The sequence below is a fragment of the Delphinapterus leucas genome, chromosome 6 (genome assembly GCF_059928025.1).
Source record: "Delphinapterus leucas isolate spDelLeu-1000000601 "Yukka" chromosome 6, BTC_Dleu_Yukka2, whole genome shotgun sequence".
Classification (NCBI taxonomy): Eukaryota; Metazoa; Chordata; class Mammalia; order Artiodactyla; family Monodontidae; genus Delphinapterus; species Delphinapterus leucas.
This window is the reverse complement of record NC_143134.1, coordinates 70,115,341-70,141,788: the sequence shown is the minus strand read 5'-3', so window position 1 is coordinate 70,141,788 and position 26,448 is coordinate 70,115,341. Positions and strand designations below refer to the sequence as shown.

Here is a 26,448-nt window from a genome sequence, read left to right as displayed (position 1 = left end):
ATAAACACTTTTGATGGAAAGATTACAAAATGACTAATTATCCTTAGAAAAATCATAGCATTTTCCAGGTCCACCAGCAGTGTGTGACACTGCCCACTTTTCCTTACCTTCTCTAAGTTTATAATTAAAATGTTAAAACTGTAAATTTTATAATTGTGAATTTTAAAATATTTTATGCTATTATATACAATGGAATATTACTCAGCCGTAAAAAGGAACGAAATTGAGTTATTTGTAGTGAGGTGGATGGACCTAGAATCTGTCATACAGAGTGAAGTAAGGCAGAAAGTGAAAAACAAATACCGTATGCTAATGCATATATATGGAATTTTAAAAAGTGGTACTGATGAACTTAGTGGCAGGGCAGGAATAAAGACACAGATGTAGAGAACAGACTTGAGGGCATGGGGGGGAAGGGGAAGCTGAGATGAAGTGAGAGAGTAGCATTGACATATATACACTACCAAATGTAAAATGGATGGCTAGTGGGAAGCAGCTGCAAAGCACAGGGAGATCAGCTTGGTGCTTTGTGATGACCTAGAGGGGTGGGATAGGTAGGGTGGGAGGGAGGCTCAAGAGGGAGGGGATATGGGGATATATGTATACATGTAGCTGATTCACTTTGTTGTACAGCAGAAACTAACACAACATTGTAAAGCATTTATACTCCAATAAAGATGCGAAAAAATAAAATAAAATATTTTATGTTAAAATATCTTTGTTCAGCTGGTAAACAAATATTGGTTTAAATGTTCATTTCTTTGAGTACTAGTGAGATTGAAAATTTTTTCATATGTTTCAAATACATATTGACCATTTGTATTACTTTAAATGATATCTTCAGATGAGAAAATTGAGGTTCAGAGAGATTAAATGACTTGTTCAAGGACACACAGCTTCTACGAAGCAGATAACTTATTTTTTTCATGTTTTAAAATGAAACGGAATTGCTCTTCAGTTTGTCAGAGTAAGCAATAAAGCCTATGGGGCAAAGTTCTGTTGAATCCAAGAGTTCAAGGTTATCTAACTAACATGTAAGTCTCTTCAGGTCAAATCATCTTTATAAAATATTGCTTGGAGAACTATTGTGAAGATTTAATGAATTACAGTTCTTTTACTCCATAATTTTTAATTCCAAGAGAAATCCAAATCAAGATTGGAAGATAAAAAAGAGATTGCTAAAAAGGGCATCTGAATATGCTGACAGCATCCTTCTTACCATCTATCAGTCATGAATGGCTGCACAGCTGTAGACGCTGAAGGAGACTCTGGTACCCATGACCTCCTTCTCCCCATTACCACAGCCTGAGGACAAAGCATCCAACTGCATATGTTTTATGGTGGTAGAATGCAACCAGCATATTATTTTGAGAGATGCTCAGAAGCTGATGCCTTACTTTTTGTTTCTGAATGCCCCTTTCCATTTCTATCCCAATTAATATATAAGGCCAGGTTGTCACCTGCTCATTTAACCTTGTGTGGCAAAGTTGAAGTCTCCTTTCTTTAATTACTAACAAGAGAGTCCATGAGTTAACAATTTAAAAGGGGGGGTGGGGAACAATAACAATAAAGGAAATGGCATAGTTACTTAAATGGCAGAAAGAAAGGAAGGAAGGGAGGGAGGGAGGGAAGGAGGAAGGAAGGGAGGGAGGGAGGATAAGAGCAAGCAAGCGCACTGGCAAAATGTAATCTAGTAAGAACTGGCCAAAGGTGTATTTCAGCAGGATAAGGAACGTGAGGGACCTGGAAAAAGGGAGATGTTAACATCTACTGGAGGGGGTAAAATTCTAACACTGCTTTCTTCTTGGCTTTAAGATCTTATCCCAGGGGAGTGAAGTTTTTGTTCCAGGAGCTGAGTGGTCAAGATCCCCTCAGGTAGAGTTTACAAGGGAGATGCCTCTTCACTCTCGTCGAATTTGTGATCATTTGTGTCCATGACTATCCCAGGCTAAGAAAGTAAGAAAGAATGGAACTTGAGCACTGGGGGTCTCCAATTTCCCCCCTTCCCAAAGTGGTGCTTCCTACACCATTTCTTGTCTTAGGCAGAGAAATAACATAGAATTATTAAGTTCCAGTAGCAGCAATGGGGAGAGGATTCGAGAGTTCAACCACTGCCCCATAAAATGTATGCAGTTTCCACTTCAGCACAGCACTGTAGGACACCATAGTGTCTCTTGGATGTGAACGGAGGGATTCTTGAAGATCTTGCATAAAGTAAAATTCATGTAACTCAAGAGTAATTTTCCCATAACAATTCTGTATTTGATCCTCATATAAGAGGTGGTGGTTTACTGCAGCAGTCCCCAACCTTTTTGGCACCAGGGACCAGTTTCGTGGAAGACAACTTTTTCACAGACCGGGGTGGGGGTGGAGTGGGGGGGGGATGGTTTCGGGATGATTCAAGCTCATTACATTTATTGTGCACTTTATTTCTATTATTATTACATTGTAATATATAATGAAATAATTATACAACTCACCATAATGCAGAATCAGTGGGAGCCCTGAGCTTGTTTTCCTGCAACTAGACGGTCCCATCTGGAGGTGATGGGAGACAGTGACGTATGAACTGTGTTCCTTAAGCCCAGTCCACTCCGTAATCTCGTTTTGGTTGCTGTCACTGCAGAAAACCCTGCTTCACAAAGACAGGATGTTGGAAATGGAAGCAGGCTTTTCAGTTCTTTTGTGGCAATCTCAGGATATTCCACCTTGACTTTAATCCAGAATGTATGGAGATTTGAAGTTGTCTCAAACATACTTTTAAGGCCACCATCATTTGAGATCTCAAGCAGTTGATCCTCTTCTAGCACAAAGTCAATTCACCTGGCTTATTCACAAACCGGTCGCGGATCCATTCCTTCCCAGTTCGGGGGTCTTTTGTGGTTGGGAAGTAATGCTCAAACTCTTCTGAAAGCTGAGACAGGTGATAATGCACCAGCTGCGAGAAAGAAGGCCCTGGCTCAGTCTCTTTCAAAATCTCTGCTAATGTTTGAAACGTGTCAAAAATCCCAATGTTCACTCGTCGCCTCGATAATTCCAGTTTGGCTTTGAATGCAGCCACTTTATCTGCTGTCTTGAACACAGCTGTCATTCTCCCCTGAAGTGACAGATTGAGTTCATTAAGCAGGTTGAATATGTCACACAAGTAAGCAAGTTTTGCGACACATTCTGTGTCACTGAAATGTGAATGTGCTGCCAGGGGTGACTGTTTATCTAAAAGAAATTTCTGGAGCAGCTCTCGTAACTCAAAAACTCTGGCCAGTGATCTACCTTTAGAAAGCCATTTCACTTCTGTGTATAAGAGAAGACGTGTGTGCTCTGTGTCCATCTCCTCACAGAGCTGCGTGAACAGACGTGAGTTAAGGGCATGTACTTTAATGTCGTTGATAATTTTAATCACATCCTGCAAAACACTGTTAAGTTCAGGTGACATTTTTTGGCTAGCCAGCATTTCTCTACGGATGACACAGTGCGTAGACTCACATTCAGAAGTGACCTCTTTGGCCCGAGTAGTGAAATCAAAAAGCCATCCAGTCATAGCAGCCACTCCGTCTGTGCATATACCAACACAAAATGACCAAATCAGTTTTCCTGATATGTAATCATTCAAAGAACTGAATAGTTCTGCAGCTGTGGTGTTGGTTGGCAACAAAAGTGCACATAACATGTCCTGCACATCCTCCTGAAAAATATATCGCACAAAAACAAGCATTGTTGCCTTGTTGTCAACATCGGTAGACTCGTCAACCTGGACTGCGTACCACGGTGACTCATTAATCCTAACAACCGTGCCACAGTATCCTCTGCTATTTCATCAATTCATCTAGTTATGGTGCTAGCCAAAAGAGGAACACGTGTCACCTTTTGAACTGCGGCCTCTCCTAAAAGTTCATGACAAATGTCCTTAGCAGCAGGCAGGATCAACTCTTCACCAATAGTAAAGGGCTTCTTAGCTTTAGCAATGCAGTCAGCCACTAAGGACCATGCTGTCGGTGCAGACATATTTGATGAAGTGGTGGCCTTCAATAATTGCTTCTGTTCTTCGTGTTCACGTTTCTTTCTTTTGAAAAAAGAAATGCAGGGTGCTTGGTCTCCATGTGACGAAGCAGTTTTGAAGATTTCTTGGCTTCGTTGGAGAGCCGGTCACCACATATTATACAAAGCGGGCTTGGAGAATGTGAATCACCTGTTGCAATGAACCTGTAATTTAAGTAGGACTCTTGGTATTTTCTTTTCAATGCAGCTTTCTTTTTGTTGGCAGTCTTAGAGTCTTCTGCTGTCTCATCATTGGGTCTTTACCCCTCTTCAAAGAGGCTCTCCAGTGATGTTTGTTTTTTACTCATTTTGGCTACGGTTAGCTTGTGGGCTTACCACAACTGTGACTGAGACAAGTGTGCAGTGTGGGAAAGAGGCACAGACGGAAGTGGTACATAAAATAATGGGTGGGCCAAGTGTGGACTAAAGTAAGTGTCAGATTCTGACTTAAAGCCTGCCACCAGATGCAGCTGTACAACTGAAGTACATCAATTAACTTGCCACTATAAAGCCTGCCACCAGATGCAGCTTGTCACTTGCCCCTCACTGATTGGGTTTTGATATGAGTCTGCAAGCAATTGATTTATTATGGTCGCTGTGCAGTCAGACCTCTCTGCTAATGATAATTTGCATTTGCAGCCGCTCCCCAGCACCGCCTCAGCCCCCCCCTCAGGTGATCTGGCATTAGATTCTCATAAGGAGCGGGCAACCTAGATCCCTAGATCCCTTGAATGCACAGTTCACAGTAGGGTTTGCCACCGCTGATCTGACAGGAGGCGGAGCTCAGGCGGTAATGCTAGCGATGGGGAGAGGCTGTAAATGCAAATGAAGCTTCCCTCACTTGCCTGCTGCTCACCTCCTGCTGTGCGGCCCAGTTCCTAACAGGCCATGAACCGGTATCATGAACTGGTACCAGTCCGTGGCCCGAGGGTTGAGGACCTTTGGTTTAATGCAGTTTGTGCATTTAGCTTGAGCAAGACCACGTAGTTCAATCCTTGATCCTTCTCTTACTAATGGAGGGAACTTAAGCAAGTTACTTAACCTCTTTTTGCCTTAGATTCCTCAGCAGTAAAATAAAGATAATAATAATACACAATATCTCACTTGATTCTTCCAGCAGCCCCATGAGGTAACAATAGTCCCTACTTCATTAAGTTTTGTGAGGACCAAAGTAGTTACTACGTATAAAGTGGTTAGAAGGGTGTCTGGCAAATGTTAAGTGTATTATAAGTGTTTGCTTATTAATTACCTTTTATTACCAGCTAAAGTGGACCTGCCATGTAGCAATAGCATAAACATAGTTTATAATTCACTTGGCCCATGTGCTTTGAACTTCTTCGATTCTTGACTTTTATTTTTAATTTAGGAGATTTTAATTATTTCAAAATGAGTGTATATGTTTAGACTCTATTTTTCTTTTTATATTGCACTATCCTAAAATTGCATAATTTAAATAAGCATAAAATGAATATGTACTATATGGGCTTTAGGTGTGAAAGTACAATAGATTCAGGGTCCACTGATTGTAATTCTAAAGGCAATTACTATTGACCAATATACAAGGGTTCTAGTAATTGTGCAATTTGCAGAGATGTGGATGGACCTAGAGACTGTCATACAGAGTTAAGTCAGAAAAACAAGTATCATATAATATTGCTTATATGTGGAATCTAGAAAAATGAACTGATGAACTTATTTGTAAAGCAGAAATAGACACAGACATAGGGAACAAACATATGGATACTGCGGGGGAAAGGGGGGTGGGATGAATTGGGAGGTTGGCATTTACATATATACACTACTATGTATAAAATAGATTACTAATGAGAACCTACTGTATAGCAGAGGGAACTCTACTCAGTGCTCTGTGGTGACCTAAATGGGAAGGAAATACAAAAAAGAGGGCATATATATATATACGTATAGCTGATTCACTTTGCTGTACAGCAGAAACGAACACAACATTGTAAAGCAACTATACTCCAATAAAAATTAGTAATAAAATATATGTATACCAGGGCTCTTGTGGGTGTGAAGTGGCTCAGGGTGTGTTCATGACAGGCAGGCAACGAGAGGAAGTAAAAAGATGCCTGTCCAGGTTGACCCCCAAGTAAAACTCATGATGACGCTTGTATGCCAGACACTGTTCTAAGTCTTTTACATACATTCTAGTATTCAGTTCTTACAATACCCTCATGAGATAAATACTATTAATGCCCCCATTTACAGATGTAGAAACTGAGACACAAAAAAATTTAAGCAACTTGCCCAAGGTCACCCAGCTGGTAAATGGTAGTGCTGGGATTTAAACCTAAATATCCTACTCCCAAAACCCAGGTGTAATTATCTCACTACATACACCTCAAAAAATTGTGATGTACAAAGTCTGCTTAGATTCTTCCACGCTTTTCTCTTTAGGACCTCTTTATTTCTTAAATACAGCCCTATCCACACTGTAATGGGCACAGGTATGCTTACGGTAAACACTTTAGAAAATACAGAAAAATAGAAAGCAAAAAGATTCAAGTAATAATATCACCCAAAAATGACCACTGTTAAAATTTTGTGTTTCCTTCTAGACTTTTTTCTAAGTACATGGTTTTGCTCTAGGTTTGTTTTACATAGTTGTGATCACGTGATATATACAATTTTCATCTTCCGGTTTTCCCTCATTTTATGACATGTGCTATCCTATGCTATTAGAAATTTCATAAACTTCTTTTATAGACGCTGCATAATGTACAGTTACGTGGCAGTTCCATAATATATTTACCACTCTTCACCTTGAACATCTGAGTATTTCCAGCTTTTTTACTGTGGGATGGATGTCTTTGTCCCCTCTTTCTCAATAGTTTCCCTTCTTCTGACATTTCTTCAGATCTTTCCCAGGCACACAGTGACATTGGTGTCCCTCTAGCTTTCCTTCTCTCAAAATTTATTTTTTGGAAAGGAGCTGATAAACTCATTCATACTAAAGTGTACATGGTTCATAAAACTTATTTTCTCTTCAAGGACACTTCTGTCAATTTAAGCCAAAGGAATGGAGCTCTAATTGTGAGGGGTTAGTCACCAGAAAATCTAGCTGGGAGATTCCCCCACCCTCCCCAATCAGAGGAGACTCTACAATAGCAAAAAGGTGCAGGGCTGACTTAACGTTAGGAAAGCTAATGAGAAGGCAGACTGGAGCTGCAGAGGTGGTGGCGTGGTAAAAGGGAAGGAAAAAGTTTTGTATAAGCGAGGGTGAAAAAACTGGGTAGAAGAATGGAAGAGAATTAGAAAATTCACTTAGCTGCACTTACCTAGTTTCTCCACCTCTCCTGTGTCTGCCTTTCCAAAGCATCTGGCCTTAGGGATGGGCCCGCCCACCTTCTCCTCAGAACTGCTCGGTCGGTTTCTCAGTCCCAATCATTCTGCCAAGTCTCACAGCTTTGGGGCCTTGCGCGGCCACAGAGCCGGTCGCAAGGAGCGGCAGTGAAGTTCTAAGAGGGCCCATTCCAAGCCCTGGGTCCACAGACCATCCTGTGGGAACGTCACCTCCCTCGGCTTACGGAGGAGAGTTAACAATACCTGTGGGGGCAGGGGACTTTGAGGCCTCGTGTGAAAGTTCACAAAGTCCTGTCCTGCTCACCGCCCCCCCCAGCACTCTTTTTTTCCCCCTCCTCCTAGAGGTTTCTAGGAGGCTTTTCAGGCTGCTGGCCAATCCGAGGCTGCAGTGGAGAAGCAAATGGGACCCAAGACAGAACTCAGTTCCCCACGACTCTCCCCACTGCGGTGCTGCACTGGCAGTGGCTGGTATGGAGAAAGAGGAGGCTTGCTGGTGTGCCGAATGAAGTCCAAACTAAAGGGGCCAGCGACTCCGCCCCTCTGGATTAGGAAGAGGAGGAAACCATAAATCCGAAAACCTAGCCTGACCAATTAAAAAAAAAAACAAAAAAAAACGAGAGTCTCCAGTCTAAGGCTGGGGAGGAGCGCAGCGGTCCCTGAGTAGCCGTCCCCGCTGCAGCCACAGCGTGGGAGCCCTCCCACGCCTGCTCCACCGGGACCCCCGGGCGCACCACGCACGCACCCACCCGCCCTCCTCCCTGGGCCGGCCACTCCTCCCTCTTTCCTCGCTGGTTGGCCGCGGCGCCGCAGAGCGCGGCGGCGGCAGGAGGAGCCGGGCGCGCCCGCCACGCACGGCCACCGAGCTAGCAGGGGCTGCAGGCGCGGCGCGCGAGCTCAGGTGGCGGCGGAGGCGGCGGCAGCGGCTGCGGCAGCGGCCAACGCACACCCTCTCCCCAGCGCGCCCGCATCCCTCCTGCACTGAGCCGCGGAGCCGCCGGCGGACCCCGGGCTCCACCGGCCCCCGCGCGCACGGCCGAGCCCCACGCACAAGAGCGGCCGCCTCTCCCGTGGTTCGGAGCCCGGGCGCCAGCCATGGGGAAGCCGGCGAAGAAGGGATGCGACTGGAAGCGCTTCCTGAGGAATAATTGGCTGCTACTCTCCACCGTGGCTGCGGTGGTGCTAGGTGAGCTGCGTGGCGGGTGGACGACGCGCGCACCCTCACGCCCTCCCAGCGCCCAGGCCGCGTGCGGGGCGGGCGGGTGCGAGGGTGGGCATGGCGCTGGCGCACCCGATGCTCGGGTCCCTCGGCTCCCCCTCGGCCTCGGACACCACGCGGGGGCTTACCCTCGAGGGTGTTGATTTCTGCGTGCAAAGAACAAAGCTCCACCGGGACTCCCGTTTGGGTGTTCCGCGAGCTGCGGGTTCCTGCTTTACCCAAAATGGTCAAAGGGGTTTGCAAGGGAGAAAGGGAAGCAAGAGCTCTCGGTTCTTCCCGTTTGGAAGCAAATGTGTTTAATTTTTAAAATCCTATTTGCTCACCCCTTTTTTTCCTGAACCGTGCGTTGTCCGGACAGGGATTGAGTGTGGATGATGGTTCCCGATTGGACTGGAAGAGGCACCCGAACCTCAGGGATGGTCCGGTTCCCGGGGGGAGGGAGGAGGTGGATGTTACCTTCGGTTGGTCACCCTGGGCAGTGCCTGGAAAGTGCCTTCCCATGCGTCTAGCCGCTGCCCGCGCTGAGGCACGGAAAACCTGCCAGATTCGTGCTTGAATTCAGGAGTATGTAGTTGTGGCCCGCAGGATGTCAAGGGGAAGAGAGCTATCAGATTTCTCCCTTTCCCCCGTGCAAATCTACCGAGGTAGCCTCCCTGAGCTTCCTTGCTCTCCACATTGGTTTTCTATTGAAAGTAATTTTTAAGTCATATGTGCTTGTTTTTAAACAAGGTGTATTTAAGTGATTCATTCCTGAGAAATCACTGGACTAGGTGAAAGTCAGATCCATTGCTCAGAGGTATGAGTTGTTCCTATTTAGACTCTGAATTTCTGCCAGGTTGTCTGTTTTACACCTTGGGCCCTGGGATGCTCCTCTTTGGCGTTGGCGCCAAGACTGCCTCCTTTCCTCTAAGAGTTGGCACAGGTGGGGACACCCAGCAGGTGAGGCTCCTTTGAAAACCCCACCTTCCATTTGGAAACTGGAGCTGGGGAGAGGGTTAGCCTGTACCTCTCCCAGCCTAATGCACTTTTCTCTCCAGCTGCTGCTTCTGAATCTCAGAATATTTGGTGTTGCCTCCTCCCCCTCTTGGTGCCCAACCCCCCCGCCCCCCCCAAAAAAGTCTGTGGAGGTTAATGGATTCCTCAGGGTCGGATTTGTTCCTCCAGATCCTTATGCAAAGTCAAGTCAGGTTTCTAGTAAATAAATAACATTCTGGAATTACCTTAGCAGAGGCCACGTGTGGAAGGAAAAGAGAGAAGTAGAGGAGCAAGTCTTGACTGCTTAACTCTTTTCCCCAAGAAGAGCCACATGGTTTAGGGCATTTGTTTTGTTTTGTTTTGGTTGGTTGGTTGGCTGGTTGGTTGCGTTGGGTCTTCGTTGCTGCACGCGGGCTTTCTCTAGTTACGCGAGCGGGGGCTACTCTTCATTGTGGTGCGTGGGCTTCTCATTGCGGTGGCTTCTCTTGTTGCAGAGCACGGGCTCTAGGCATGTGAGCTTCAGTAGTTGTGGCGCACAGGCTTAGTTGCTCCGTGGCATGTGGGTTCTTCCCGGACCAGGGCTCGAACCCGTGTTCCCTGCATTGGCAGGCGGAGTCTTAACCACTGTGCCACCAGGGAAGTCCCTGGTTAGGGTGTTTTTAAGGGAAGAGTTATCCCACCCTATCACGTTTTAAATAACAGATGCCTCAGAGAGAGTGATTTCTTTTCCCCGCAGCCAAATAGATGAGATGGCCTTGTTTGTTTTCCTAGTGACAAGATTCCAGAATTAATTGTTAAATCCCTTTTTAAGGATGGTTTTGGGTAGCCTGGTATTTCCCTCCCAATCCCCCATGGGCGTGAAATGATCCTGCCTTTTCAGCTGTGGGGTTTTCCAGAGATACTCACCTATTAACCAAGTGTGGCACACCAGTGTTGAGTTTACCGATTCACTGGAGGCTGGTTTGGCAAAGATTTTGAAAATTGTCCCCTGGCCTTTGGAACTTGTTGCATAAATACGTCTTCAGAGTCACGGGAGATAACATGTCTGTTTTGCAGACGTGGCCTTTGGTGTCAGATGGGCAATTTCCTCCAGTTTTAATGTGGGTAAGCCCCAGGAGCTTGATTCAGATACTTTGCTCCAGAAAGGAAAAACACCATATAAAAATTGTAAGCGCTCAACTGAACTCTTTCAGCACATTTGCAAAAGGAGCAACATCGGGCAGTCCCTGAGCATTTCAGCTCCTGGTCTGAGAAGTCAAGCCTACACCACCCTCAATGTGTCCATCACAAGGCACTTCCCAGAGTCCTCCTCTTTTCCTCATTCTTTGGAACACTGGGCTTGAGTGCAAAAATCATACCTCTGTCTGTGTAGTCTGTGCTAACTCATTCTGGTTTAAACCCAGAAGTGAAATTGCAGCCAACTTATAACAGGGATGCTAAGTCCATCCATAAGCCCTTTAGGCCATGATAGTAAGTTTATTTTTATAACAGTCTTGATTGATACAGAAATCACAAGCACTCTCATGTAGCCTCCTTTCTGTACCTTTCAGTATGTGGATCCTAAAGAAGAAAAAACAGTTAAACTTATTTATTACCCTGACAGAATATCATCTTCTGATTAAAATTGAAATGTTTTGTCCCTGCTATAATTCAGCAGCCCTGACACTTTAAAATATTTTGATTTTTGAAGTGAGGGGCAAAGGTTTTTCCCAGCCACCTTAAAGCCTCTGATTTTTGAAGACAGCATTTGAGGGGAAATGAAATTAAAAGTCATTTTTATTAGGTGTAAAAGTTAATTTCTTACATGGACAAGGAGATGCTAAAAGCTAAATACTTCCTCATATTCTTATTCATGAGATAAAGGGATTGAATAGTTAAGTGACCATCTTTGTTAATTTCTGTGAAACCCTACAAGGTCCTGGAAATAATATCTTGGATTTTCAGGTGAGAGGCCTTTACCAAAATCTGATTAGGAACAATTTTCATTGTATCTATTACAATTCTTTCAGGTTTTTTCCCTGCTTCCGTAGTGTAGTAGTATGAGCACAGAGCCTGGAGTCAAGAGTTCTAGATTTGAATTCTGATACTGTCATGTTCTACCATTTAGACAAAATCTCTGATTCTCTGGAATCCTCAATTTCCTCATCTGGAAAATAGGGATATAGGTCATTACCTCATTTGCTATTAGAGTTGTTTAAGATAATGTGAAAATATCTAGTTGTGTGACTGGCATATAACAGGTACTCAATAAATGTCATTTTAAGATGATTTGAATAATTTCATTGTGAGGAAATTAATATTTTCTTATAAAATAAGGTCTCTCATGGTCTTTCTCTGTTCTGCTTGGTGTCCAGTCTAGAATTCTGAGTCCAAGGTGATTCAAGTGTTTTGATGACATGTCTGTCTAGGTGAACACCAGCCTCCAGAGCATTATTTACTGTTTTAAAAGGATATGGAAAGGATTAATCATTTTGTTTTGTGCCCCATAGCCTGATTCTCATTTCACTTAACAGGGCAGAAATTACGAGGGAAGAATTTTAGTGCTTTAAGTGGGAATTCTGTGCAAGCAGAATCTGTGTGTGATAATTCTGTGTCCAAGCGTTGTGATTCAAGTCAGCCAGTACTGATCATAGCGTGTATAATGTTGGTAAAGCACTCATGGAACCCTCACCCCGTTCACAACATAAAGCCTGATCTTTCTGTCCAGGTTGTGCTTTATTTCAGTGCTTTATTTCAGTCGTTTGAAAAATCTGATTTCCAGGTTGTGGATTTTCAGGAAAGGAAATAGCTGTTGTTATTTACAGGAGCTGGCAAGCTTATTCATCCGGAATAATTTTCTTTGGAGCACTAAAGAAAGGGGTCATTTACAGATTCAGATTCCATTGTCCAAAATCGAAAACAATTCCTTCATGTTCTTAGTAATAACCCTTGCCCTACCCAGCCTTACGTCTCCTACGCCGGAGCTCTTGTATCTGGCAGTGCTAATTTGAGTCATGGTGTAAGCTCTCTTGCTCAGTTTCTACGTGTCTGTGAAGCTCCTGAAGATCGGGGATCGGGCAGGGAGACGACTGCAGCTCAGCGTTCAGAATGTATTTTGTTATCATGAAACTCATGTGCTCTGGCAGGTCTCAGGCCTGGTGCTGCTGGGCGTCTAATCAGCTCAGCCTTGGAATATACCTGTAGAGTAACCGATGCTTAAATCATTCGCTCATTCAACAAATATATATTGGGCACCTACTGTGTGCCAGGGACTGTTCTAGAACCAGGGCACATAACAGTGAACAAAATAAAAACCCCTGTCCTCATGGGACTTATGTTCAAGTGGAGACAAGCAGACAGTAAACCGGAAAAATAGGTAAACTACAATGTAGAGTATGTTAGATGGTGAGAGTGCCCCAGAGTAACGTAAAGCAGAGAGGGTGCTGGGGGATTGCAGGTTGAAATAGGGAGAATGGGAAGGCCCTGCTGGGAAGGCGAGAATTGAAGTGAGACTGGAAAGAGGTGAAGGAGCGCAGATATCTAGGGAGATCCTGATGTGTTTAAGGAAGAGCATGGGGGTGGAGTGAGGAGGTGGGGGGAAGAGGCAGTAGGATGGTGTGAGTTCTTATAAGGACTTTGACTTTTACTGGGAGTTGAGAAACGATTAAAAGGTGTTGAGCAGAGCAGTGACATGGTCTGATTATCTTTTAATCAGCTTTCCCTGTCTGGCTGCTCTTTTGACCACAGACAGCAGAGACAAGTGTGGAAGCAGAGAGACCAGTTTAGGAGGCTAGTACAATTAACCTGCTATGTGTTTTTTTTTAATTAAAAAATGATTTATTTTATAATTGTTCTGTATAAGAAAGTTAGGATCTTGTTCTGCTATGTATTTTACACTTTTCTAATCTCATTTCCATCATGGCTAGTGAAATCTTAGGAAATACTTAAGAAAAATCAATGAAAAAAATATTGCAACTATAAAGTCGGCCTTATTGTTCACTGTTATATGGACGAGGAAACAGACTTGGAACAGTGCAGGACTCGCTCAGGATCACTCAGATAACAACTGGGAATGCCCAGTCTTCCTATACTTTTCCTTCCCCCCCCTTTGGACTGCTGTCCTCCGTCTTGCTCCCCATCTCCCTGTCATATTTGGTCCTTCCAGACCCTCCTGGGGACCATGGTGGTCTGGCTGTATGCCACATTGGGATAGGGTATGAGGATTCTGTAGTGTGCACTTTGGGCTGTAGTTGGCGCCTTTCTCCCCTGAGACTGAGAAGGGGCTGCAACATGCGTCCACAGGACTCTCGGAATTGCAGTGTGTGCCCTGGAGGAACACTGCTCCTGTGGGATTTGCCAGACTGATCAGCCAGACTGGTCTCCACTCTAGGGTCAGAGCCACCCTTACACCTCTGTCCATGAGGCTGCCCTGCTATTCTTTCCACCTTCAAAGCCTGCCCTTTCTACCTTCTAACTAAGTGGCTTGGTGTGACTGGCGCAAAGGGTATGATTGAGGGACATGGGGGGAGAAAAAGCAAGGCTGCCACGGAGGTCGGCGGCCAGATCCTAGAGAGACTGGAATGCCATGCTTATAAGTCCAGACATGCTCCTGAGGACAAAACTGGACAATGACATAGGCAGGACTGTGCTTAGAAAAGATCCTTGAGGCAGATGGATGTGGAAAATGGATCCAAGAAGGGTGATCTTGCAAGTGGGCAGATCACCCTAGGGGATTACTGTTAAGGTCCAGGCAGAGAGAGAGAGAGATGGGGGCCTTAGCAGAGCAGCAGCATTGAGAGTGGAAAGGAAAGGACAGCTCTGTGAGGTGTTCAGCAGGTTAATCTGATGCGGCTTGGCTAGGTTTAGTCCTCGGGAGAAGGAGGTGGTGATGTCTAGCAGGAGAGGAAGTCCTGGAGGGGGCAGCAGCTTGGAAAAGAACTATCACGCTCTCCCACTGTACAGAACCAATGTCTACTTGCTTTTTGTTACTGTATAGTTAGAGTGTATTCTAATTTCCTGCCTTCCCCACTGACCCATGAGCCCTTGAGAGAAGGAATTCTGTGTTGCCTCTCTCTATACCCACAGCACCTGTCACAATACCTGGTGGGCTCAATACATTTGTTAAATTGTTGTGTCATTTATGACTCAGAGAGATAGTTAGACGTTATCCTTGTTTATTGAATGAGTAAATGAGCCCAAAGCTAAGCTTGAATTCCACCATACATTCTTCTCTGCCTACTTCAGCCTCCTCTGATCTGCATCAGTAAGACAGATTAACACTTAGTTTACATATACTTATCAAGCATGTTAAACTTTTCTTCTTCAAAACTAGATTATAGACCCCTAGAGGGCGAAAGCATTCTGATTACCCTTAGCAGGCACTAGAAAATGAAAGGAGACCTTAAAGTAATGAGACTGACTCTAAAATGCTATATAAAAAAGTGAATCTTTGTTTCTTGTCAGAAGGAAGAGAGGTTCGGATTAGCTGGAAGATCAAAGAGATTTCATTCGTGTGCCAACTCCAATTTATAGGTAGTGGACTGTCTGGCGTGATATGTTTGTTGAGAAAGAAAAGTTCTGAAATTGATTACTGATGTCTGCCAAGGGTTTAAGGTCAGGAAATAGTGGCCTGTGTGCTGCATACTTGTTGACCCTGGGTCAGAAAGTCCCTGAAGTTCCTTCTAGCTTTAAAATCCCTTAGCTCTATGCTTGTATAGTCATTCCTCAGTTCATTGCTGGGAGTTAGAGGAAGTCTTCCTTAGGGAACTAAGGAAGGGTTAAAAGTCATTACTGGAGGGTAAAATGACCTTGATGTTGAGTCATTTGTTCTACATCTGTGACTTGGGGTGTAAAAATGTAAATTGTGTGTGGGACTGTTACCAGGGTAATGTTCTATGTCAGCCTTAAATTATTCATCACGACAGTAATGTGAGGTCTAATAAACTTACGTTGTTTCTATACATGTATATATATCTTGCATGTATCTGCTTAATTAAGTACCTTTGAGAAGCGATCCTTTAGCTGACTTGTCCCTACTTCCACATATTGAAGGATTAGGGAAACAATTTTGGGCTTTGAATGCCTATGCCTGGTGCTTTCAGTTTTGAAACCAAATCAGAACCCACCAGAGTTGGGGAATCACTGAAAAGATTCTGATTTTTGGCTGATCAAACTTAACCCATCTGTCAAAAATTTGAGCAGTGGGCATAAGAAATAAAGGAAGCTTCAAATGACGACATAAGATGTAGAAAATTATCACATGCCAAATTTGGATTTGGTGGAGTTCATATAGTAGCTCAGATGAGTAAAAACCTTGGGTTGCTCAGACACGGTGTAAATAAATGGGATTAGGAATTAGCTGTTGGAGAGCATATGTGTGCTCATATGAACACTTGCTTATTAAGAGAGAAAGCTTTCCATGTTAATTACTTGGGAGAAATTGTGATTACCTTTAGCAGAGCTGAGACTGAAAATAGCTGTCCTATATAGGGAGTCAGTGACACGCTGGCCTGGTGCCAGGCAGCTCTGTTCACCTGAGGAACTGCAGATCTCCCCCATGTTGATGTCGCTGGAGATCTGGGGTCACGAGTACCGTGGGGACTCCAGCACTCTCGAAGAAAATGAGCTCATCTTAGATGGAACTGAGTGGCCCACTTAAACTCCCCCGCAGCAATGTCTGTTAAAGTAGCAAGTCTTTTCAATGGCCTTTCCTATTTTGAATGTTAAACATACATCTAATAGAAGACAACATTGAAGACAGTTACTATTAAGCCAATAATTCACTTCAGAGCTGTAGTTTAGCACAGCAGATAGATTTAGAAGGAGCTGATTCATTATAGTTGCTGAGGAAAACAGCCCCAAACCGCGACAAAGAGTGCTCTGTTGTAATTAGAACGCTCCACAGTAACACCTCTGTTAATGGAAAGGAAGTGTTTCAGTGACTCACTCATTGCCAGAAATGTTACTACCCTACCTTTGAAAAATATCTGCCCGCTGCCTGTTCCATTACCAGAGGTAGAATATTTCCTTTCCAGCAAATACTCCTGCACTTTCTGGGATGGGCAGACCTTGTCCCAGCTCACAGACACTTCATGCTGTGTGTCCTGGGTGGTTCCTCTCCCGGGCCCAGCCCCAGTTGTGTGAGCTCTGGGCAGTGGTCCCCGCTCTGCCAGGAGAGTGGGGACTCTGTGCCTTGTTCTCTACCACGAGACCCAGAACCAGCACTGAGGAAACAAGACCCTCCCACCAATCCCTCCACACTCAGGCTAAGGTCTTTGTTCCCAGAGCCCTTGTTGGTCAGAGTCCATAACAGGGTCCACAAGCAAGACAGTTGTCACAGCAGATTTTCCTGTGTCCAGGAAGGGTCCTGATACCAGCATCATGTGACTCTGCTAGGTCTGCATATTGAAGCAAAGTGGTGGCCTTTGGGACTGGAACTTCTATTCAGAAGTGACCTCAGCAGGGGTCTGCACTGTGTGTTAATTTTTACAGCTGCATTGAGACAACTATGCTCTCAGGGGGTTAAAACTGTACTTACTTACTTGACTAAGGAGGAAACCCTTAGAGGAGAATGCTTAAATGAGATTATAAAATTAAATTATTTTTCTACCACCTGAGAGTTATCTGGTTACTTATAATTCAGTAAAGAATTAAGTCAACAAAAAAATGTACCATCACCAGAAATGCCTAACCACAAAAAGCCTAATCTCTGAGCATTACTGGAAAATAAACTGATTCTGTTCTATTTCTGTGGCTATTTCATATACTTAATTGTTTTCTGAGCCACGTAACCACTTTACAAGTTTCATATAAGATTTCCCAAATTATGAGACAATGAGGGAGACACATTTTCTCCTTTGAAAATTTCTTTTTCTGTGGGTAACCAAGCCTAATAGGTAATATTTATTGAGGGCTTATTATGACTTTTATGCACCTTATTTCCCATTTGAGCCTTAGCACAATGAGGTAAGAAGTGTAGTTTTTGTACAGAAAAGGAGACTGAAACTTACAAGGCTTAAGTCACGTGAGGTCACAGTCAGAGCTGGGATTTGCACCCAGGACTGTCTGACTCCAAAACTGCAGTTCTTAACTATTAAGCAAGGCTACTTCCTAATGAACCTTGATACACCTAATTGATAGTTCAGAGCATTCTTGCAGACTTCACTCTTGTACAATAGCTAAATAAAGCCTAGTAGCCTCCTTCTCACTCCATCCCTTGTCTGTCTCTTGGCTTTTCTTTATCATGTCCTTCAACCTGAGACATTCTACAGTATTTAGTCCTTCCCCTATTCATCTCCCATATAAACCTTCTATTTGAACTTATTCTAGTTGAGCTTGTCTAAGAGTTGCTTTCCCGGGATGTGTCATACTCTCCTGCCCTACTGCTTTTGCTCATGTGTTTCACCCACTGTTATCCTACCCATCCTTGATGGTGGATCTAATTTTCACTTTTATCATATAGACTTCTCTGACTGCCAGTCAGAGATGATTTCCCTTCTCTGTGCTCGTATAACCCTTAATTTATTTTCCCAAATTGTACTGCATTTGAACCACTACTCCTAATCCTGCCCTGTGGCAGACATCACTAATTGATTATAGCACTCTGTACCTTGGAGCTTTGCTATGACCTCAGAATCCTCAAAACTCTTCTCTAGGCAACTACTGTTAATCAAAGGGAACTGGCATGTAAGACGAAAAATATTGTCCATTGCTGGGAAAATCTATTCATTTTGCAATTAATTTAAATTGAACAAGTGTTGATGTTAACGGGCAAGAGATAGAGTTGAAGTCTGTGTTTTGTCTTAGTCTATCAGAGGCAATATGTGCACAGAAATCACTAATATGAGTATAAGTGTTGTAAATGCTGCAGGAAAGCTACAACACGCCTTGGGCCTTCAAAGAAGAGGGGGAATTGAGAAACAGGTGGAATTGGGAATTGGAGGAGGCCAGGAGTGGCCTTGAGCAGGTGTGGTAGGATTTCTGGGCTTGAAGATTGGAAAGATGACAAACCCAGGTAGAGATAATGATATGGGTACAGGGGTCTTTATCTTGTGTCCGATTTCAGTATTGTATGAAACTATTTAATATATGTATTGTTATGTTTTTACAGCTTCTCTTTCTTATCTCAGTGTCCTGAGGGTTAAAAAAAAAAAAAGCTGTCTTATATGGGTCTGTCACACTCATAGCATCTAACCTGGTACCTGCTTCATAAGAGATGCTCCCAAATATTTTTGACTGATTATAGAACCTTCTTCATTGAAGAAGAGGTCGATCCTTGATGAGCCTATCCCATCGACCCCCTAGTTACCCAGTAAGTTGCATGGTTTTTTGAGTGAAGACCCTGAGGAACTCTTATCCAAGCTGGAGTCATCTGAAATATACTTTACTCCTAGTTTGGGGGCCCCAGAAGAAGGGCAAGCCTAATCACTAACAGTTCTGAAGCCATTTTAGTGTGAGCTCAGCATGACCCTGGAGCTTTCAGAATGGAGAGCATCTTTCTACCCTGAGGAAGATCTGACCTTCTCAGGAAACCAGCACAGGAATGAGCCTGATCTCCAGAGAGTTCTTTGGACTAATTAGACTAACTAATAGTTCCATACAATACGGAAACTGGACAGAATTAGAGAGATTGGAAGATCCATCTGGCTTCCCAAAGTTGGGCCATGGCGTGGAGCTGAATCACCCTTGGATGGTAGAGTCCTTTTGAATGTGGTATTTGGCAACTCCTATGTCTTTCAGTGAATTTTTTTCTAGGTTTTCCCCCTCCACACATCGTTTCACATCCCTGTCCAAATTCTGCCCATTTCTGTCCCTGTCTGGAGATTATTTCTATGATAAGAGATTAATTAGCCTGTCTGTGCTGCTTGTTCCAGTAGACCTTGAGCTTAAACAGCTTGGACAAACACCAGACTTGGTTGTTAAAGATTCTGAAGATGAGTTTTTACTTTTTTTATTAGCAAAAGTTAATTGTCAACCAGGAGACATAACAGGTTTGCTCCATTTCTGCTTCCGCTTCATTGATTTCTTTCTCACACCTAGAGAATTTCCTGAGGTTTCATCACATGGGAGAAATTCTGAGTTCCACAGAGTAACAGAGGTTGAGCTCTTGTTTGTTGCCAGTGCAGAACCCACAGTCCCCGAGAAACATGCCCAGGTCTTCTCTGTAACTGGTTTGCCATTTGCATTGAATATAAGTATTTGCCAGTAATCTCTAACTAGCTTGTTTATTTTGAAAAAAAAATTAGAAGTTTACATCTACTGTTGTTTAAGTGGAAATGATTGGGTAAGGTTTGGCTGCGTTGGGTCTTCATTGCTGTGCGTGGGATTTTTCTAGTTGCGGCAAGCGGGGCTACTCTTCGTTGTGGTGCATGAGCTTCTCATTGCGGTGGCTTCTCTTGTTGCAGAGCACGGGCTCTAGGTGCGCAGGCTCAGTAGTTGTGGTGCACGGGCTTAATTGCTCCGCAGCATGCGGGATCTTCCTGGACCAGGGCTTGAACCCATGTCCCCTGCATTGGCAGGTGGATTCTCAACCACTGTGCCACCAGGGAAGCCCCCTTGGCTGCTTTTTAAATTGCAAGTAAGTAACCACAGAAGACTGGATTTATTGAATCCAAGATCAAGATCCTGCAGTGCTCATCGCTGAGTTTTTAAAGGCTTTTTGAATCCTGTTCAGGGCTCTGTGTTCCAGGGGAAAGTGTCAGTACATCACAGTGAATGAGGTTTGCAGCTGTGACTTTTTGCTTAGATTCTCTCTCTTTCTCCCCTTTTACAGCCTCTCCCCATGCCCTGGAACATCTGTTCATGAGGGCAATACTGAGAAAGGAGGCTGAAGATCCTCACAAACGTAAAACATTCCAAGATTCCAAGAATAAACAAAATCCTCTAGAATTACTGTGAAAGGATTATACTCACCATGTTTGATTCTTTTTTTTTTCTTTTTTTGGTCTCTGCCAGTCATCTTAAATGCATTTATACTTATCTCTAGACCTTAAATCTAATCCATTGTTTTTATCAAATGAGCTAAACATGTGGAGGTACTTTATAAAACTATAAAGTGTCTTATAAATGTTTGTTATTGTTTCCCATAAACAAAGAAAAAAGGGAGCCATGCAAATTGTAAAACTTGAGTCCTGGTTACAATGTTATTCCTTGAAGACACTAATATACAATGTTATCTTCGTGTGTTTTCTAGGGCCCAACTCTCATCCCTGTGAAAAGACATCTGGCCCTTTGTAGCTATATGACATGTTTAATATTCTATATATGAGTGTTCTTTCCTTTCAGAAGTAATAAACAAGCTGGTCTGTCTTTGCCTTTTTTCTTTCAGTTAGGGTTAAGAGAAGCATCTGAGGTATTTAGAGACAGAAATCCCTGACCCAAACTTTCAACACTGGATACCACTTTCATTTTAATTTAGGAAATATTATACAGTTCTTCAAATACACCTTAACTCATTTGAAGATGAAAGTAAATATTTCTGCAGTCCTTCTGGGAGTGGGGAAGGAGAGGTCAGAGTTAAGTCTCCATAGAAGTTAGGAGAAGAGAGGGATAAACAGTTGGCAGGCAGGAACATGGTAAGAATAAGCAGGTGACACAGTTTTGAGGCAGAGGTGAGGAATGGGCTGAGAAAGTTGGGGAGTCCCAGTTACTTAGACTTAGCACTCTGGATGCAGGGTTCATCAAGATGGGGATTCCAGGCTTGTGACAGGTCTAGAAAATCCAGGATGACTGGCTCCCTTCTTTCTCGCAGAGGTCCATCTCTTTCCTGCTCTCAAATTGCCCCTGACTAAAGCCCACTGTGGGGTAGATGGTCAGATTTCTTTTACACATGGAAAGAAGCCTTCCTAAGATTGTGTAATGAACCAAGAAGGTGTTTATGGGAGTTGTAAAACTGGTTACTGTAAAGAGGTAGGGTTCCCGGATAATCTGGTGTTAAACCCGAGGAAAAGGTGTGTCCTCCAAGCAAAGGATTCCCGGGCCTCTCCAAACTGTGTACGTCTGAGTGAGGAGACTTGTCATTCCTTCAGGGACTTGGAGACCAAATATTTGCCTGGGTACCAAGGAGGGGAAAGAGTGGAGTATGGCCACAAGGTAGATGAAGATCTTTCACAGGAATGTGTAAAATAACCTGATCGGTAGAATGACCCATGAGTTTAGCAGATGTGAACCATTTTAAGAGGGAAAAAAAAAAATAGAATAAAGAAAGTCAACCACAGGTAGGAAACGGGAGATTTTAGAATCCACAAGTCAAGTCATAGATAGGTATCTCAGGAAATAACCCAAACACACGTATGTGGGACTGACCCATCTTTAGGGGGGAGGGACAGTCTGGTTGTTCCTAGCTTAGAACAAGCTGGGCCTCTAAGCCAGTTGAATGCTTGCTGTAGAGACTGGATTCCTGTGGGTTGGTCCTATAACCAGCCTTATCCTCACTTGAACCCAAGGGACTCTTTGGACTCCAGGGGCTCCAGAAGCCTGGGAGAAGTCCCAAGGTGTAGGAACCAGGCACCTAACTTCTCATGGGTACATTACTATAGCCGTTGTCCATTACTGGAGAGGCCATATTTATGATGCCTCTCTGGGTTTGATGGCCCTGGGACAACGTGGCAGAATTGTACCCACATTCCTATAGCCCAGTTTTCACGCTCTGCTAATGGTACCCTATCTCAGCTATTTTCTCCTGCCTTTTGTAATCAGATTTGATGAGTAACAAATAGAAAATGCAGTGGTTTCCTGGGCATATGCATTAAATAGCAATTATAATGCATTCCTGGTTCACTTCAGTGCAGCAGGTATTGGCCATACATCCGTGGAGTGTCAGGCACTGGTGCCTGGGACATTGCGGTGGTACAAAAGTGAGCATACAATGCTTATGCCTTGGGAACTTGCGATGAAGGGAGGGGCTGAGATAGAGGTCTTTTAGAGGGGACAATAGATGCAGATGAAGCTCTGAAGGACCCAGAGAAGAGACTCATCTCACCTGGGGAGAGACCCTGGGAAAGGCTTTCTGGAGGAGGTGACTCTGTTTTGAGGGGTGATTAGCACTTCACTAGGCAAAGATAGTGACAGTGTTTTCCTTGGAGGGGAATCTGTGAACAAGCGCACAAAAGCAAGGAGCATCTTTAAGAAACAGCAAGGAGTTTATTGTGACCAGACATGATAAGATCAATGATGGTGAAGATGTGAGGGCCTATATCAGCTAGGGCAGACCTGGCAGAAAACAGATGATCCACTCACTCAGAAGTATATAACTGAACAGACTGTAATCAAGGGACTACTTACAGAGTTAGGTGGGGTTAAGGGATGGTGAGGCACCCAGGGCTAGTAACTGTGGGAAGCTGTTAACTCTCCTGTGCCGGAATGGTCAAGGGAAGGGGGGACAGTGTTATCACAGTCCATTGGGGGCTGGGCTGCGACAGAGGAGCTGCTTGATAGGACCTGCATGGCCACAGAGGAACATAGCCACTACCAGAACCATGGCAGGACAGGGAAGGAATGAAGACAACATATACCCCAACTTTTCTCTCTCTGTCCTAAGATCCACAGTTAGTGCTTCTCCTTGGCTAAACCCAGCTAAAGCCAGAGGGCAAGGAACCCCAGGTTACACAATTGGTAGAGATCACTCTCCCGGGACACAAAGCGGGGCAGAAAAGGACAGAAGGTAAACCTAAAGGGCAAAGGGAGAATAACGGGCACAGAGCCACATGGCATTGAATGCCATGCTAAGAGGTTTTCTTGGGACACCATTATCAAGTTCTACGAATGATGGTAGAGAAGTTAGTCTGATGGTGTCTGGTAATACTGGAGGCCTCTGCTATGGGCATTTTGAGAAGTAAGTGGTATAATGACTCCTGTATCGTCTGTAACCATGTACCAGCATGACCATTCTCCTACCTTGCCCTATCCCACAGGCCCATCCCCATGGCTTCCACAGCTAGAAGGCCTTGCCCTCACATCAACCAGCTTTTCTTTCATGCAAAGAGGGCCAGCGTGGTTGATCGAGGGGGCACCCAGAATATCAGTGACACTTTCACTCTCCCCACTCTTCTAATTGGAAGTGACAGAAAATCCCAGTTGAACAGGCTTAAGCCAGAAATGTGGGGGGTCGGCATAGAATTTATGGCTCAGAGAATTTAAGAGCCCAGAAATGGTGAGTGGTTTCAAGTACAGCTGAATTCAGGGGTTCAAAAATATCATTCTGTCCTATTCTCTCTTTACGTATAGTCTTTGCACTCTTGTGTTATTTTCACTCTCAGGTAAGACACTCCCACTGGTGGTGAGATAGCTGCCAGCACAGTTCAAGGTTTCCATATCCCTGCTTCATACCCAGCAGAAAAGAGAAAATGTCTCTCTGTTCAAACAAGACTCTGGGGCCTTGGCCTGAGTTTCACTCAGTCCTAATTGGGTCAATGACCATTCCATAATCAGTCTTGGTACTAGGGAAACGAGATTATCTGATGGGCCAGGCCAAAGTCACTCCTTCATCCCACCCTGTTCCCCTAACTTCTGAATTAGTTATAACTTGAGCTGGACCTGAAACAGATTGAGAGTTGGGAGATATGCTATTAACAGCAGAGACAATGGACATTGGGTGGCAGTTACAGCAAATGTTTTGCCTTTTATCTGTTGTGCTCCTGAACTGTTTCCTGAATGCACTTGGTGTATACTCATTGCTAAGCTTTATTGAATTCATAGCATTACAGAAACATTTGAAGTTGTTTAGATAATAAACACATACTTTGAAAATAATTAAGACAGAAACTACTTTAAAGCCTGAGGGAGGGGAAGGAAAATTAAGCAAGGACCACAATTGAATTTTTGCTTTAAACTCTTAAAAACTTAAAAAAAACAACCCCCCGAACCCCAAAAACCCAGCCTATTGCTAGTGTCATATTTAGTGATGAAAGTCTGAATGCTCTCCCCTTAAAATCAGGAATAATGCAAGGATGTCCACTCTTACCACTTCTATTCAGTATCTCACTGGAAGCCTGATCCAGTGCAATACAGCAAGAAAAAGAAATAATGAACATAGATTGGAGAGAAATAAAACTTACCCTGTTCAGATGGCACGGTTTTCTACATAGAAAATCCCAAGGAATCTACAGAATAACTCCTAAAACTGGTAAGTGGTTTAGCAAGGTTGCAAGATACAAGATTAATTCCCAAAAAAGCATTTGTTATTTCTATATACTAATAATGTAAGATTGGAAATGGAAATTTTAAAATATTATTTAAAATAGCTCCAAAAAGTAAAAGATCAGGTATATATCTAACAAGATGTATGAATAGGATCTATAGTTGAAAATTACAGAACACTGATGAAAGAAATTCCAGACCTAAATAAACAGTCATACCTGTTAGTAGATTGGAAGATACATCATAATGATGATGTCAGTTCTTCTCAAATTGGCTTATAGTTTTAATGCAATTCTAGTCAAAATCCTGGAAGTATTTTTTGTAGATGTATCAGACAAACTGATTCTAAACTTTATATGGAAAGGCAAAGGAATAACAAACAATTTGGAAGAAGAAGAAGAAAGTTGGAAGAATCACAGATGACAGTAATCAAGACTTTGTAATACTGGTGAAGGGATAGGCACATAAGTCAATAAAATAGAATAGAGATTCCAGATTTTTGACAAAGATGCAAAAGCCGTTCAAAGAAGAAAGTATGTCTTTTCAGCAAATGGTATTGGAACAGCTAGACATTCATATGCAAAAAAAAAAAAAAAAAAAGAACCTCTACCTAAACATCATATTTTATACAAAATTAACTCAAAACGGATCATAGATCTAGAAGAAGAGTAAAAAAGAAAATTTTCAGAGTCTTTGTAACCTAGAGTTAGGCAAAGAGTTCTTAGATATTATGACCAAATAGAATTCATAAAAGAAAAAATTGATAAATTAGACTTTATAAAAAAAAAGAACCTTTGTTCTATGAAAGACACTGTTAAGAGAATGAACACAACAAATCATAAAGTTGTACACCTTAAATGTATGCAATTTTTAATTGTCAGTTGTATTTCAATAAAGCTGGGTGGGGGAAAGAGACTGAAGAATCTTACATACTAGGAAAAAATAATTGCAGATCACATAGCCAACATGTCTGAACTTGTATCCAGAACATAATAAGAACTTTCAAAACTCAATAATGAGAAAACAAATAATCCAACTTTAAAAAGTCACTTCACCAAAGAGGTTGTCAAGTAAACACACAAAAAGATGTTCAGCATTATTAGCCATTAGGGAAATGTAACTTAAAACCACAATGAGACAAGGAAAAAATTTTTTTTCTGTTTATTTAATTTTGTATCTATGTGAGATGCTGGATGTTCAGTAAACTTTTTGTGGTCATCATCTCAATGTATGTAAGTCAAATCGCTGTGCTGTGCACCTTAAACTTTATAGTGCTGTATGTCAATTAAATCTCAATAAAACAAGGATAAATTACGAAAAAACACAAGATGCCACTACATGCTTATTAGAATGACTAAAATAAAAAAATCCAGTACTGAGTGCTGATGAAGATGTGGAGCAACTGGTCCTCTTAAACCTTGCTGGTGAGGATGTAAAATGGTACAACCACTCTAGAAAACAGTTTGGCAGTTTCTTAGAAGTTAAATATATACTTACCATATGACCCAGCAGTCCTACTCCTGGGTGTATACCTAGAAAGAGAACAACTTATGTTCACACAAAAACTTATACACAGATGTTTATAGCAGCTCTAGTCATAATCACCCAAAACAGGAAGCAACCCAGATGTCCTTCAGTGAATGAAAAAATAAATACTGTCCACCTATAAGAGGTGATCCATTCATCAAGAAGAAGGAACATATTATTGATATGCAGAAAACATGGATGAATCTCAAGTGCATCATACTTAGTGAAAGTAACCAGTATTAAAAGGCTACGTAGAG

The 26,448-nt window shown here is 43.1% G+C and overlaps 1 protein-coding gene across 1 annotated transcript in view; it reads left to right on the top strand.

The window, feature by feature from the left end:
• Positions 1 to 7,880: 7,880 nt before the first annotated feature.
• Positions 7,881 to 26,448, top strand: part of SLC1A1 (solute carrier family 1 member 1) — a 71,692-nt gene continuing 53,124 nt past the window's right edge. Inside the window, exon 1 of the mRNA XM_022573613.3 lies at positions 7,881 to 8,542. Coding sequence (XP_022429321.1) covers positions 8,452 to 8,542 — 91 coding nt within the window. The 5' untranslated portion in view covers positions 7,881 to 8,451. The remainder of the gene's footprint in view (positions 8,543 to 26,448) is intronic.